Raw genomic sequence first — 12,501 nt, 5'->3', positions numbered from 1 at the left:
GGGAAAATATCAGTACTGGAAAGTTGTAAAACACTGGTTTGGAATTTTGTCCTCATTGGGAATACAAACAAAAATCCAGTGCAAAAGAAAGGGAGGGAGGGAAAGATATATTGGGTAGGAAAATCTGGTTGTTTTGTTGTTGTTGTTCTGACAGATACTTAAAATGATGTGAACTTGTAGATTATGTGCTAATCTATTTTTATCTTTGGCATAATGCAAACAAAATATTCCACACACACAATCTAAAGTTATTCTAAGATATATTGTGCAAAATTTCTCCAAAAAAAAAAAGATAGATCTGATGGTATTGAGCTGGTAATAAATATATCTAACTTGACATTGAGATGAATTTTAGTTACACAGGAAAAAGTCTTCATTAAAGCATATTCCATAAAAGACTGAAATCAACTCCAACGATCATCAACAGAGAAATACATGATTAATTTACTAGTGGCAGAGCAACACAACAGAGTATGAAGCAGAGTAAAAATGACTAGACCTTTGCAAGCATGGAAAGGTCGATGAAACGTACTAAGAAAGCAGGAAGTGTCCAAGGGAACAGGGAAGTAAAACCCCACGTGTATACTGGCAGTATCTGGGTAAGAAAACACAATCCAGGAATCCATGAACGTGCTACCATCATGAGCAATAGAGAAGAACTAATATTCTCAGGGAAGCGTGGTTACATGATCTAGATTTCTGGGCTGTTTGAAGACACCACGCCAATTATATGAGAGAGAATACCTAACTTTTCACTTCAAAGTCAAATTTCAAAGACAACCCCGAATTTAAAAGCAGGAAGGGTGAACTGTGTGCCCAACCAGCCACCCTTCAGACTGAATGAGCCCTTACAGTCTATGGCTCTTTCTTGCCGCTCTCAGTCAGCACAAACTGCTTTCTTGCTATAGCATTGGTTCCCCAATGCTGCTGCCATCAGTGACATTACCCACAGGGTCCCCCATCCTGTCATCCAATCAAGCCACATTCAGGAAAGCATGGATGGAGCTACAAAGAACAAACTATTCTGATGACTGGTTAGTGCACATCCTCCCTGAGAATGCAGCAGGAGTCACCTGATACCATAAGAACATCAAACATGCACCAGGTACCCTCATAATCTAAGAGATTTCATTTCTGAGGACGTCACTGTTCTGCCAAAGCGTCCTTCACAGAAAATTGGTTTTAGATAGAATGTTTCCCCTGTGGGTCATTTTTTCAAAATAGGCCACCTGAATAAAGACGACAGTCGCTGGTCCAACTCATTTAGCCTCCCAATAAGATAATGCACTGTGGCAGTGAACAGGCAGTCAGTAGAGTTCCATTCAAAGGATCAGTGCCATCCATCACAGAAAAAGCACTGCCCTTTCCCTGACAGCCATGCTGCAGGTGTACGGTAAGGTGACCACACTTTCTCTTTAACTTCTACAACCTGAAAAGCAATTGCTTTCAAAACTGACCAACAACACATTTTCATTTTGAGTATTTTTAGTGACCACCTGTTAAATGCATGCTCATCAGGCATAGTCAGCCGTGTGTGACTTGGCATGGCCTCGTGGAAGCAGGGCTGTTGGCTCCTACACAAGCTGCTAGTGTGGCTCCGACACTGGTAAGGCAGCCCTAGTCTATGTTCTTTAGGGTTACTTCCCACTGGATACGGGAGCCTCCAGCAGGAAGACTTGGATTCCTCTTTACAGGCACCTCTCCACTCAAGAGAAGGACAATGGGACAGCAGCACGGGTTAGGAAGGTGGGCTGGGACATCTGTGTGTCAATGAGTTCACACAGTACCTGGATCAGTCACTGCTCAACCAAAGTGTTCTATTTGTACTGTCCTCCTGCGTGTGTTTCGCGTTCCTGCTCAGTGAGCCTGTTTGCTGTTCTATTGACACCTCAAGCCTCTACTTTGTTCAGGCCTGCTGCAAGCTTCTTCCCCTTGGGGAGGCACCTCATCCTGATCCTGCCAGCCAATCTGCATCCACAGCTCTTTGTTTGAAGGTATTATTAAGCCCAACCTCTGTTTTCTTTGTTTTTGTTTTCGAGACAGTGTTTCGCTGTACCTTTGGAGCCTGTCCTGGAACGAGCCCTTTTACAACAGGGTGGCCTCGAACTCACAGAGATCCACCTGCCTCTGTCTCCTGAGTACTGGGATTAAAGGCGTGCGCTATCACAGCCTGGCCGCCTGACCTCTGTTTTCATGGGTATGGGCTGTGTACTAGCCCATCTATTTTCTACAATCCGTATCAATCGTCAAGAACTGGAATGTGGGGTGCATCAAGCATCCTCCCCTGTGGAAGTGCAATATTTCATTTTTAATAGGTGTGCTCTCATAGGAGGTTTGCAGAGATTAAAAGAGATAATGCATGAAAAGGTGACAAATGAGTGATCATTTTATAACCATCAATAACAGCTAAGGTTCTCTGACTCTTTTTCAAGTGCCCAGTGTTGTACACATTCCTCAACTCCTGCCAATTGGTCATGACACAATCTCTCATTTCCTGTGCAAAAAGAAATAGACAGGATAGGTAGCTCTCAATGACTGGTGGAGAAAAGGCTCTGACGTAATTTAAAAGTGACTGAGTCCATACAATTTAAAAGTTCATGGAATAGATACTGAAATTCCTAGCACTGCATAATTTAAGAACAAAAGTAATTCAAGCCAAGAAAAAGTAAAGTGAAACTTGCAATTCTTAAAAAGGAAGTATTATGCAGAACTATAGCTAGTGCTCAGGCTCAGACATGGGTGAGAAGGCAAAAAATGCCCCCAGCTTCTGGGGCCTCAGTTGCCTTGAACATAAAACAGGCCACTGACTGAAGCAAACTGCTCAGGACACTGTGAAGATGAAATCAGGCAACGCCGGGAGAGTGATCAGGACGTGGTAATAGTGCAATGCACACCTATGCAGTCTGCTTCTACCCTACAGATGCTTTCAGTTGGGTAACAAAAACCTGACAATAAGGCAGATAAATCCAAAGTTGGAACAAATTTTCTGAACCCCAATAAACAGTAGGCAAGAAACTCCACCAATTGAATTATAGTTCCTCATTTTGCATAACAATAGAATTAAAATAGCTATTCAGAAAGAGCGAAAACACCCAAAAGATTGCAAGGGGAATGGGAAGAGACTCATTAAAAGAACATATATTTATGTCTCAAATGAGTCTCTTCAGGAGTCAAAATGCCTCCCTCCACTCCTGCACGCATGATTCTGCCAGTCAAATGACAAGCAAGCCATTGGGTGCTTGTGCAGCGATTGTTATATACCTTACAAAACCAAGGTCCATTTTTGCTTTATGTATGTGCAAAGAGAGAATCAAGCACAAAGGATTTGAAAGGCAAAATACAACAATATAGTGAACGAATTTGTGTTTTCTTTTTCCAGGCATATTTATATTAACAGTTTAATATGGGCGGAAAAGATAATACAGTGAGAATTAAAAGATTCTTTTAGTGAGTCCAGTTTCCTGGCATCACACTGAGAATCTAATACAAGGACATACAAAAACCCTAAATTAAAATGACAGATGGAAAACAAGTGCTTGGTAACAATATGAGTGCTGTGCACTGCACTTGCCCTCCATCCCTTCTTCCTTCCCTCCTTCCCTCCATCCCTCCCTCCCTCCCTCCCTCCCTCCCTCCCTCCTTCCTTTCTGGACCCCAGCCCTGAAGGCTGTGCATGGGGACAAACAGGACAGAAGCAAAAGAAGAACAGTTAAGTAAGACGTGGGGCTGCTCACCACACAGAATACCATGCTATAATTGCTAGATTCTTCTGCCTGACATTAAAATCTTATTTTATGGGATAGCATATTTAAGACACCTTTTTCAGAATAAAATCAGGGAGAGGCACTGATGGTCATATTATAATGCTTAACTAAAGAAAACAATTACCATATATTAGAATTAGTAATTTATGAAGGAAGAAATATTTTAGTAACTAAGAAAAGGAAAGTGATAATTACATAATAATGGCCAATTCTGTGAACGAAATGTAACTGAGTTGAACTCATTATGGCATTCCATTTATGTTTCCTACGCTGGAGGGACCATGAAAGGCTCGTCACCATCTGCGGCCCAATACTGCAGTCACTAAAAGGACACAAAATGTGCCAGACGTCCCATAAAGATCCACAACTGGAGCATGAAACTTTAAATTTAATATGTTTAAAACAAGGGAAATGCTAATAAAACACCTTCTTTATATGAAGTAATCTGTCGTGCAGAGACTGAGAAGGTTAAGTATATGACTATGTTATCATGCCTGAGTGGGCTTCTGCCTCCTGGGTTAGTGCAGTAATTTGAAATGACTTAACTAATAAAGCTGAACCCAGCCATCCCATTTCCTCCTCCTTTATTAGTGTCCAGGATATGTGCTGGGAGATAGTGCTCAGAGTACTCCAGCTCATGCAGCAGCCACCTTCTTTTTTTAAAAAAATATGTATGTTTGTATGTATGCATGTATGTATGTATGTATGTATGTATGTATACCATATTCTGTCTCTGTGTATGTCTGCAGGCCAGAAGAGGGCACCAGACCTCATTACAGATGGTTGTGAGCCACCATGTGGTTGCCAGGAATTGAACTCAGGACCAGCCACCTTCTAACGCATTTAATGTACTCCAAAGTTACACACTACGAAGTTGGACACCTGAAGGGACAATAGCTACCATGCATTGTGTAGAATGGGAGAGAAAAAGGAGGAGTCAAAAAGCTACATCAGCTTCTGGTTCATCTTATATGCCCACTAAATAGAGGGAAAAGACTTAAAGTACCTTGAACTGGGTGTTCAATTTCAGTTTAATAAAATCAGAATTTTTGATTAAGAAAATGTAGAAAAAAACTTGTTCACAAAATGCTATTCAATACCTGGTCAAAATTTACATGCAACATTCAAGCTACTTTTACCCACTTCTAGGGTAGGGTAAGGCTAAAATGCTAAAAGAAGTTAGAAGATTAGCTGTGTTCAAATGACTCCAAGCAGAACGTGGCCTGCACTGTCAGATGGCAAGGGTTCCAAGTCCTCTGACACAGCCTCTACACAGATCATCTAATCACCAAGCACCCTGACCAAAGGACATCACAACTGGGGACAGAGAATGGAGGCAGCAATCGTTAGCATTTTAATGATGCTACACCTTAGTTTCAAATTTCTACGCTTAAAACTCCAGGATAAAATGCATCTTTTAAAATACTATGAAGCTGGGCAGTGATGGCACATGCCATTAATCCCAGCACTCGAGAGGCAGAAGCAGGCAGATCTCTGCAAGTGTGAGGCCAGCCTGGTCTACAAGAGCTAGTTCCAGGACAGGCTCCAAAGCTTCTGAGAAACCCGGTCTCGAAAAACAAAACAAAACAAAACAAAAAGACAGTACTATGAATAGCAGACTTTCTAAACTTTAAGCTTTTAGGAACGGTATAGTTAAAGCTTGGAGCAGATGACTGTGTTTGAATCCTGGTTCCCTAACTTATATATAGTGTAAAACTGAATTTATTACATAATCTCTCTGTGCCTCATGTTCCCCATCTTTACAATGGGGATAGTCAGGGATGGTAACAGAACCATTCTCCTGAGGTTGGAAGATAAAATGGGATAACATACTTGAAACACACACGACAGAACCTGTTGAGCACATTCAGTGGTGCTTACCAGTATCATTCTAATTATTAGTAATGTAATATTATTATAGCTACCATAACTGTTCATACTGCCATGACTTTTCCCCTACATACTCAGAAACCCATCACATGTGCGGGTGACCATGGAAAGAGCTGCACATGGCTAAAACCCTCTATCTACCAGCTTCGACACAGAGAAACCAGAAGAGAAGCGGCCAGATGAGCAATCGCAACGAGTATCCTTTATACTAAATGGCACAGCTCTCCCCATCTAAGAAGAAACACCACGGACTGTTCTGGAAGTCTAGTAAGGAACCCAAGCAGCAAGGATGGGGTCCCTCAGTGCCACACCTACCCCTTGCTCGTCCAGCTTCATGAGCTGCTCCGTGACTTTGGGTGTGTTGAAGGCCAGGCGCAGGCACTGCACGTTGAGCTCTGGAATCACATGCTCCAGCACCTCTTTCAGAGGCAGCCCTCTGGCCGTAGAGTGCTTGGCTGTGGAGGGAACAGCATCCTCCAGGACAGACCCTCTCAGCGTCATGAGCTACAAGAGAGAGAAGACTATAGTGAGGTGTCAGTACAGCATGAGGTACTGAATAGACGTGGGCTCTGGAGGCCTGGACAGTTCTGTCCCAGGCTATAAGACAGCTGCCAACCGGGCAGTCAGTGAAGTGGAGGAGAGAGAGAAGTGATACAGAATATCCGATGCATGAAAAATGAGGTCAACACTTCTAAGAAACTCCACACAAGGTCAAAGAACTCATGATATATTTAATATAGCATTGAGTTGTTCACATAAGTGGCAAAGGTAGCCTGTCCTCACAGGGACCACTAAAAACAAGGTCTCTGTGTTACTGCACAGTACCAGGGAACACACTGGGGGAGGCCATCCAGAGACACGCAAGAATTCTCAAATGTGTATGGTGTACTTCTTTGGTTTTTCAGGACAGGGTTTCTCTGTGGCTTTGGAGCTTGTCCTGGAACTAGCTCTTGTAGACCAGGCTGGCCTTGAACTCACAGAGATCTGCCTGTCTGTCTCCTGAGTGTTGGAATTAAAAGCGTGCGCCACCACCGCCCAGCTCGTATGGTGCACTTCTTCAATGACACAGGTATGAGGGGGGATAACGCTTTACATTTCTCAACATGTGACTGAGAAAAGCTGCTCATATCTTATACCAGCAGTGATTACATAGTCCACGGCAAGAGAAATGACCTCTAGCTATTATCAAACATAACCTCAAGCAATGGCACCCTTTATTAATAGGGATTTATTAGAGAAACATAAACCCAGGCAGAAAGCCTACAGTAGTCTCAATCAAAGTTCCACGTGGCAAAATTGCTTGTGAATTTAACCAAAGCTCGATGATCTAAGAAATAAAACAGATTTCCATTAAATAGGGAGTAAGGTGACAGCTGACAGAGTACATGTTTGGGTGTGTGTGTGGCATTTAACAGGAAGAGGCATGAGAAATACACACACACACACACACACACATACAAACAATTTAGGAAAGGCTATTCACTGAAGAAAATAGACAATCTAAAGGCAGAAAAGAAATGACAGTGGCTCAGGCCACTAGAAAAAAAAAACTTCAGGTGACATTAGACATTGGTTATAGGGGGGAAAAAAAGAAAGGAAGGAGGGAGGGAGGAAGGGAGAAAAGAAGGAAGGGAAAGTCAGGGTTTGAGTGGGAAAGGAGGTCAGCTGAGCTGAACCTGAGACAGGACATCAAAGCCGGGCAGTGGAGCTGGGGACAAAGGACAGAAGGCACTGCAGCTGGTAAAGAGCTTTGTGCCCCCTGGCTCCACTGTGCAATCTCACCAGGTATCCTGAAGAAATGACGTGCACAACTGGAGAAATTAAGTAAAATACAAGACAGAATTCCAGAATGTGAAGCTGCACTCCACCCCTCGCCCTGCAAGAGGGCTGCTTCCATAGCACAGTAAGGAACAATGAAAGTCTCATCCTCATGAAGCTTCCATTCCGGTGGGAGAAACAGAAAACAAACAAAATAAATAGGTGCACTATGCAAGGCTGTCTTGAGTCTTAATAAAAGGTACAGGATCAGATATTAAATGTGAGAGAGCAGAAAATTCAGTTTGATGAACGCCAGAGGACCCTGCGGCTCATGAGCACAAGTTAGAGGGAGAATGTGGGAGGCCCTGGGAACACTTGAGGAGCAAAGCACGGAAGCCTTCCAAGTCCAGCGGGGAAGCCCCACTGAGAAGACAGTGCCAAGGGAGTTAGCTGCAGGAGAGGTTCAGGGAGAACTCGGGTGTACTGGCTCCAGACCAGCAAGTACTTGGGCTCTACAGAAGAGCACCACAGAGAGCTGAAGGATGCCGAAGGAAGAATGCAGAGTTCTAGACAGCATTTCACAGAGATTCCCCACTGGGGGAAGGGATGTGGAACTAGGCCTGAGCCTTGGGGATGGGAGTGGTTGAATTCCAGATACACAGTATTTGGAGACAAGATTGCAAAGGTTGCTGACAGACTAAACTGGAGGCAGGAATGAGAAGAAATAATTCAGTGTGACTTCAGGATTTCTGTTCCAAACAAACAATTATAAAAATGGCCAGGGACTGAAGCATATTAATTTGACCCTAAACAACAAGCGCAATGTCTTTCTGAACAGCATGTCACTTGAAATTTTCAGTGAAAGGCCAAGAGAAAGGACTCACTGGATGAGCCCTGCAGGAAGAGGGCCAGGCCTGTAACTGGAGACTAGTAGGAAGGGACAGGGACATGCATAGACAGTTACAGCATGGGAGAAAGAGGAGAAGGGAGAGGCGGGAGCCAGAGGGGTTCGGGCAGGGACCCCTGTACTGCTCAGGACAGCAGTTACCACTGGACAGGAAGGAGGAACGCCAGGCAAGTTCAGGGGCATCAGTACAGGGCCTGAGAAGAAACGGCCTACAGAAAAGAATCCACCTCAGCTTTACATGTAGGAGGCTAGATCATGGTAAAGGCAACAATACCACAAAAAAGGCTGGAAAGTTAGGATAGAGCTTCAACCGGAATTATGTGTGTATATGTTTAGTGGGTGGGGGTGCCACACATGGGGGGATAGGTGCTTGCTGGAGAGCTGAGAAAGACAGCAACAGACAAACCACTTGGAAATAAAAATTGGGTGAATGAGAAGTCTAATAGATCTGGGAAGACAGAAAAGGGCTCACTTTGAGCCATCTGGTGGGCCATGAATACAGGTGGGCTCTTTACTCTCCCTGGCCACTACAAACAACATATTAAATACACAAGCCTTGCCTTTAAACCCCTATTTTTAATTTCTCCAGAGGTTAAGCTCGGAAACAATTAGGAAGTGAAGTCAACCCTTGAATCTTTCCCTGTGTTCACTGAAGGAAATGAAGCCAAGTACTCTAGTTAAACCAATTTCAAAACCATTATTTTCTTGATACCTCAGGGGTATTAGGCATTGATTCCCAAGAACAATCCTAAAGTGAATTAGGAGCTGGGGGACTACACTGATGGCTGGAATAAATTACATACATGCTTGGAAAGAAAAAGGCAAAAAGAACCTCAGAGCCCCCAATGTGTCCACACGGATTTCTGGTTTAAATGCTTTATAGGCTATTTTATTTTCTCTGTCTTAAAAACTTGAACTTTCTAAAAACGAAAGCCCACATATGCAGCCTCCTAAGAGTTCTGGCAGGTCGAGCAGGAGGTGCAGTGGAGGAGGCATGTGTCGTCAAGCCTTACAATGGAGGTCCATCTCCAGAACATGCATGGTGGAAGAACAGAGTCAAGGCAAGGCCTGCAGCTGTCCTCTGAACCTCACCTGACACACACAAGCACACAATAAATAAAGCCATGAAAAGTGTTTAAAGACCTCGGGGAGCCTGTTTCACTCATAAACAGATCACTCTCTGCCTCTGACAATACATGTTCTGGACCACAGAGAATATGCGGAAGGGACGGAAGCAGGAAGGAGCCTTTCCTTGCCTCCTGGCTCAGTAAATGTCTGCCTGTCAGTGGGGAGGAAGGCTGAAGCCTTAGGGGATTCTCAGCTGTGAGACTCTGGTTCCTCAGATGCCCCCAATCTGTGTTTTTCAGAGTTTCACTTTCCTCTGGACCTGTCTGTCTTCCTCCACATGGAAACTCCCATTCCTTCACCACACTCACCACGGGCTAGACTGAAAAGCCAGACATAGGCAACCCTGCTCCCAGGCACCACCACCACCAGAACAGGCAGAACAGGCCTTTCTTCTGCAGGAGTGTGCACAGGCCATCTCAGGTGCCATTCCTCAGATGCTGTCTACTTTCATTTTTAGTGAGTGACGCTCAGGAACTTGGTAAGAAAGCTAGGCTGTCTAGCTAGAAGACTCCTGGGATCTGCTGACTTCTATGCCTTTCCAGTACAGGTCACCTTGCCTGGCTTATGATATCTGGTTGCTGGGGACCAAACTCAGGTCCTAGCAAGCACTTTATCAGCTCAACTATGTCTCCAGCCCTCAGACTTCTATGTTCTAAGAACATGGTGACTTTATCCTATTGAATTTAATCCCGGCTCCCATTTCTGCTCCACTACCCCTATAGATTATGTCCCAAACCTTACTCACTTGCAACTTACCTCACTAGTTCTAAAAATGATCCGGTAGTTGTATGGTGATCCATTTTCTTTCATTTCTTCTGGTTTTTCCCTTCGAATGCTCACAGCCACCGGACCAAGATTCTCATCAGCCCCAAAATAGTTCCAGTGTTCTTAGGCAAAACAAGATAAAATGATATTAGAACATTTATCTAACACTATTTGTGTTCAACATCACTTCCCAGGAATTATGAGTAAGACAGAAGTACGTTTAATACATTCTATCATCCTTCACTGAGCAAGAAATACTAAGGCTACCTAGGGCTTGTTCTAGAGGAGACGGTACGGAGAAGGCCTGCTGGGTTCTTACTATTCCGAACTCACTATTCTAAGTTCCTCGTGTGCTTTCTCCCCATGTTGCACTGTCTGAGTAGGCTACAGCTTATATGTACCTGGTGTTAGGGCTTTATCACTGAGACATACAATAGAATTTGAGGAGAGGGGTTTCTCCTGGGTTAAAGTGACGTCCCTGCACTAGAAAAAGGAGCCACTTGAGCCCTATGCTCCCAGGAAGCGTATGCCAGGTAGAGGAGCTCAGAGGAAAAGACTTCCCTGTGCCCAATAGGTGGCTAGACCCAGGGTTCTTGGCCTTATCAACAATTCCCATGGAATGAGATAAACTATGGCCACATAACCTACAGAGTACAGTGGACTGGGAAAGCAGGCATCTCCTAGCCAACCAGTGTGCCCTGGTGACTCGTATGATTCTCGATGCTCTCAACTGTACAAGGTCCCAAGCGTTAGCATGGCCTTGGCAGGTGAGGTAGAGTACTGGGAAAGTTTCCACCTAACAAGAAGGCAGGTGGAAGTCAAAATTGAGTTAGCTGGGATCAGTGACAGAGTGCTTGCCTAGTGTACGTGAGGGCCTAGATCCAATCCTTAGCACTGAAAAGACTTATAGAAAATAACAAACTGATACTTACTGGCACATGGACATATACCTCAAAAGTTAAAACTGTTGATATGAATATGAAATGTTTACAGATGAGGCAACCCATACAACACAAAAGTATGTGACGAGCAGAGCATGTTACTTAGTTTCCAAACTCCCAAAACGTTTGCTTTTTATTGTTCTATGTCATCTACACGTGGCATGAATAAATAATTAAGTCATTACATGGTACATTGTTGGCATACAAAATGCATATTTAAAACATGTTATTCCCATACAAAATACATACACATTTGAAAATCCATGAGAATAATAAGAAATAATTTAGCATATCTAGTCATATGGTTTTAAAATTTAGAAAATGCTTGTGAAAATATTTTGCAAATAAACACTAATGAACAATTAAAAAGATATAATCACAAACACTGTAGGCTCTGAAAATATTATAATCCATGGAAATTCAAAATAAGAAAACACAATGAAAATACAGGCAAAAGCATTTCATACATGGACAACTGAGAAACAACCCCATAAACACCACAAATTCAAACACTCACGTACACCCTCAAAGCACAGCACACGAGAACCACACTCACAGATTATTTACTCTTACTTTGCACACAATTCTAACAAGCTTGGTTGTCTGGTCTTCCAGCCCACAGCTCTATTCAGAGAGGTGACATAATTCCCGGTGTTGACAAAGTCCAGGGTGCAGGGCATGCAGACAGCAATGTGATAGGACAACTGACGACAAGGAGAGAAACAGGGAGTGGGAGACAGAAATAGTATAAAAAAGTCGACAAGAACTTAAAGGAAAACAAGACAGCATCGAGACCATTTACTGAAGGGACAACTCAGAAACCCTGGGAGGAGACTTCAATCCTGCAGTGCAGAACAACAGCGGATCTGCAAAGGGGCCTGTGGGCCACACACACTGCGCTTCCTTCTAAGTTCAAAGACTCCCGTTCATACACAGTTCATGTGTCTCAGGTGGGTGGGATTGCTGCTCCAGCTGCTGGACAATTCACAGAGACACAGCACTCCATTTCATCATCAAAGCCCTCTGCCTTAAGGCTCCTTCCTTTAGCCTTCCCTGGTCAGCTCTCAGCTTCCGCGGGGCTAACCTTAGCAATCACTAGTGCTGTAGACATGAAACCGGGAAAGCAAAGGGTTTCAGAGGCCACCTTGATGCACACAGAGGCACCTTCATCCAGACTCCAGCTTCATCCCCTCCCATCCTGGCCTCTGCTCACTCTGCACTTCCAGGAACACACATAGGCCTGGTCACCGCCTGCTCATCTCTCACTGACTTCCTCTCTAGCTGCTCTTTCCCCCTGTCTGTCTGTCTCTCTCCTCTCTCCCTCTCCTCTCCCTCTCTCCCTCTCCTC

The 12,501-nt window shown here is 44.0% G+C and overlaps 1 protein-coding gene across 7 annotated transcripts in view; it reads right to left on the bottom strand.

Moving 5' to 3' along the window:
• Positions 1-12,501, bottom strand: part of Sipa1l1 (signal induced proliferation associated 1 like 1) — a 287,022-nt gene that overhangs the window by 83,750 nt on the left and 190,771 nt on the right. For all 7 annotated transcript variants that reach the window (XM_005343301.2, XM_013346036.2, XM_026779932.1 and 4 more), the window contains 2 exons: positions 10,204-10,334; positions 5,970-6,158 (listed from right to left, as the gene is read on the bottom strand). In XM_005343301.2, coding sequence (XP_005343358.1) covers positions 5,970-6,158; positions 10,204-10,334 — 320 coding nt within the window. The remainder of the gene's footprint in view (positions 1-5,969; positions 6,159-10,203; positions 10,335-12,501) is intronic.

Source organism: Microtus ochrogaster, chromosome 1, assembly GCF_000317375.1.
Source record: "Microtus ochrogaster isolate Prairie Vole_2 chromosome 1, MicOch1.0, whole genome shotgun sequence".
Classification (NCBI taxonomy): Eukaryota; Metazoa; Chordata; class Mammalia; order Rodentia; family Cricetidae; genus Microtus; species Microtus ochrogaster.
The sequence above is the reverse complement of the archived record's forward strand: the minus strand, read 5'-3'. Positions and strand labels throughout refer to the sequence as shown.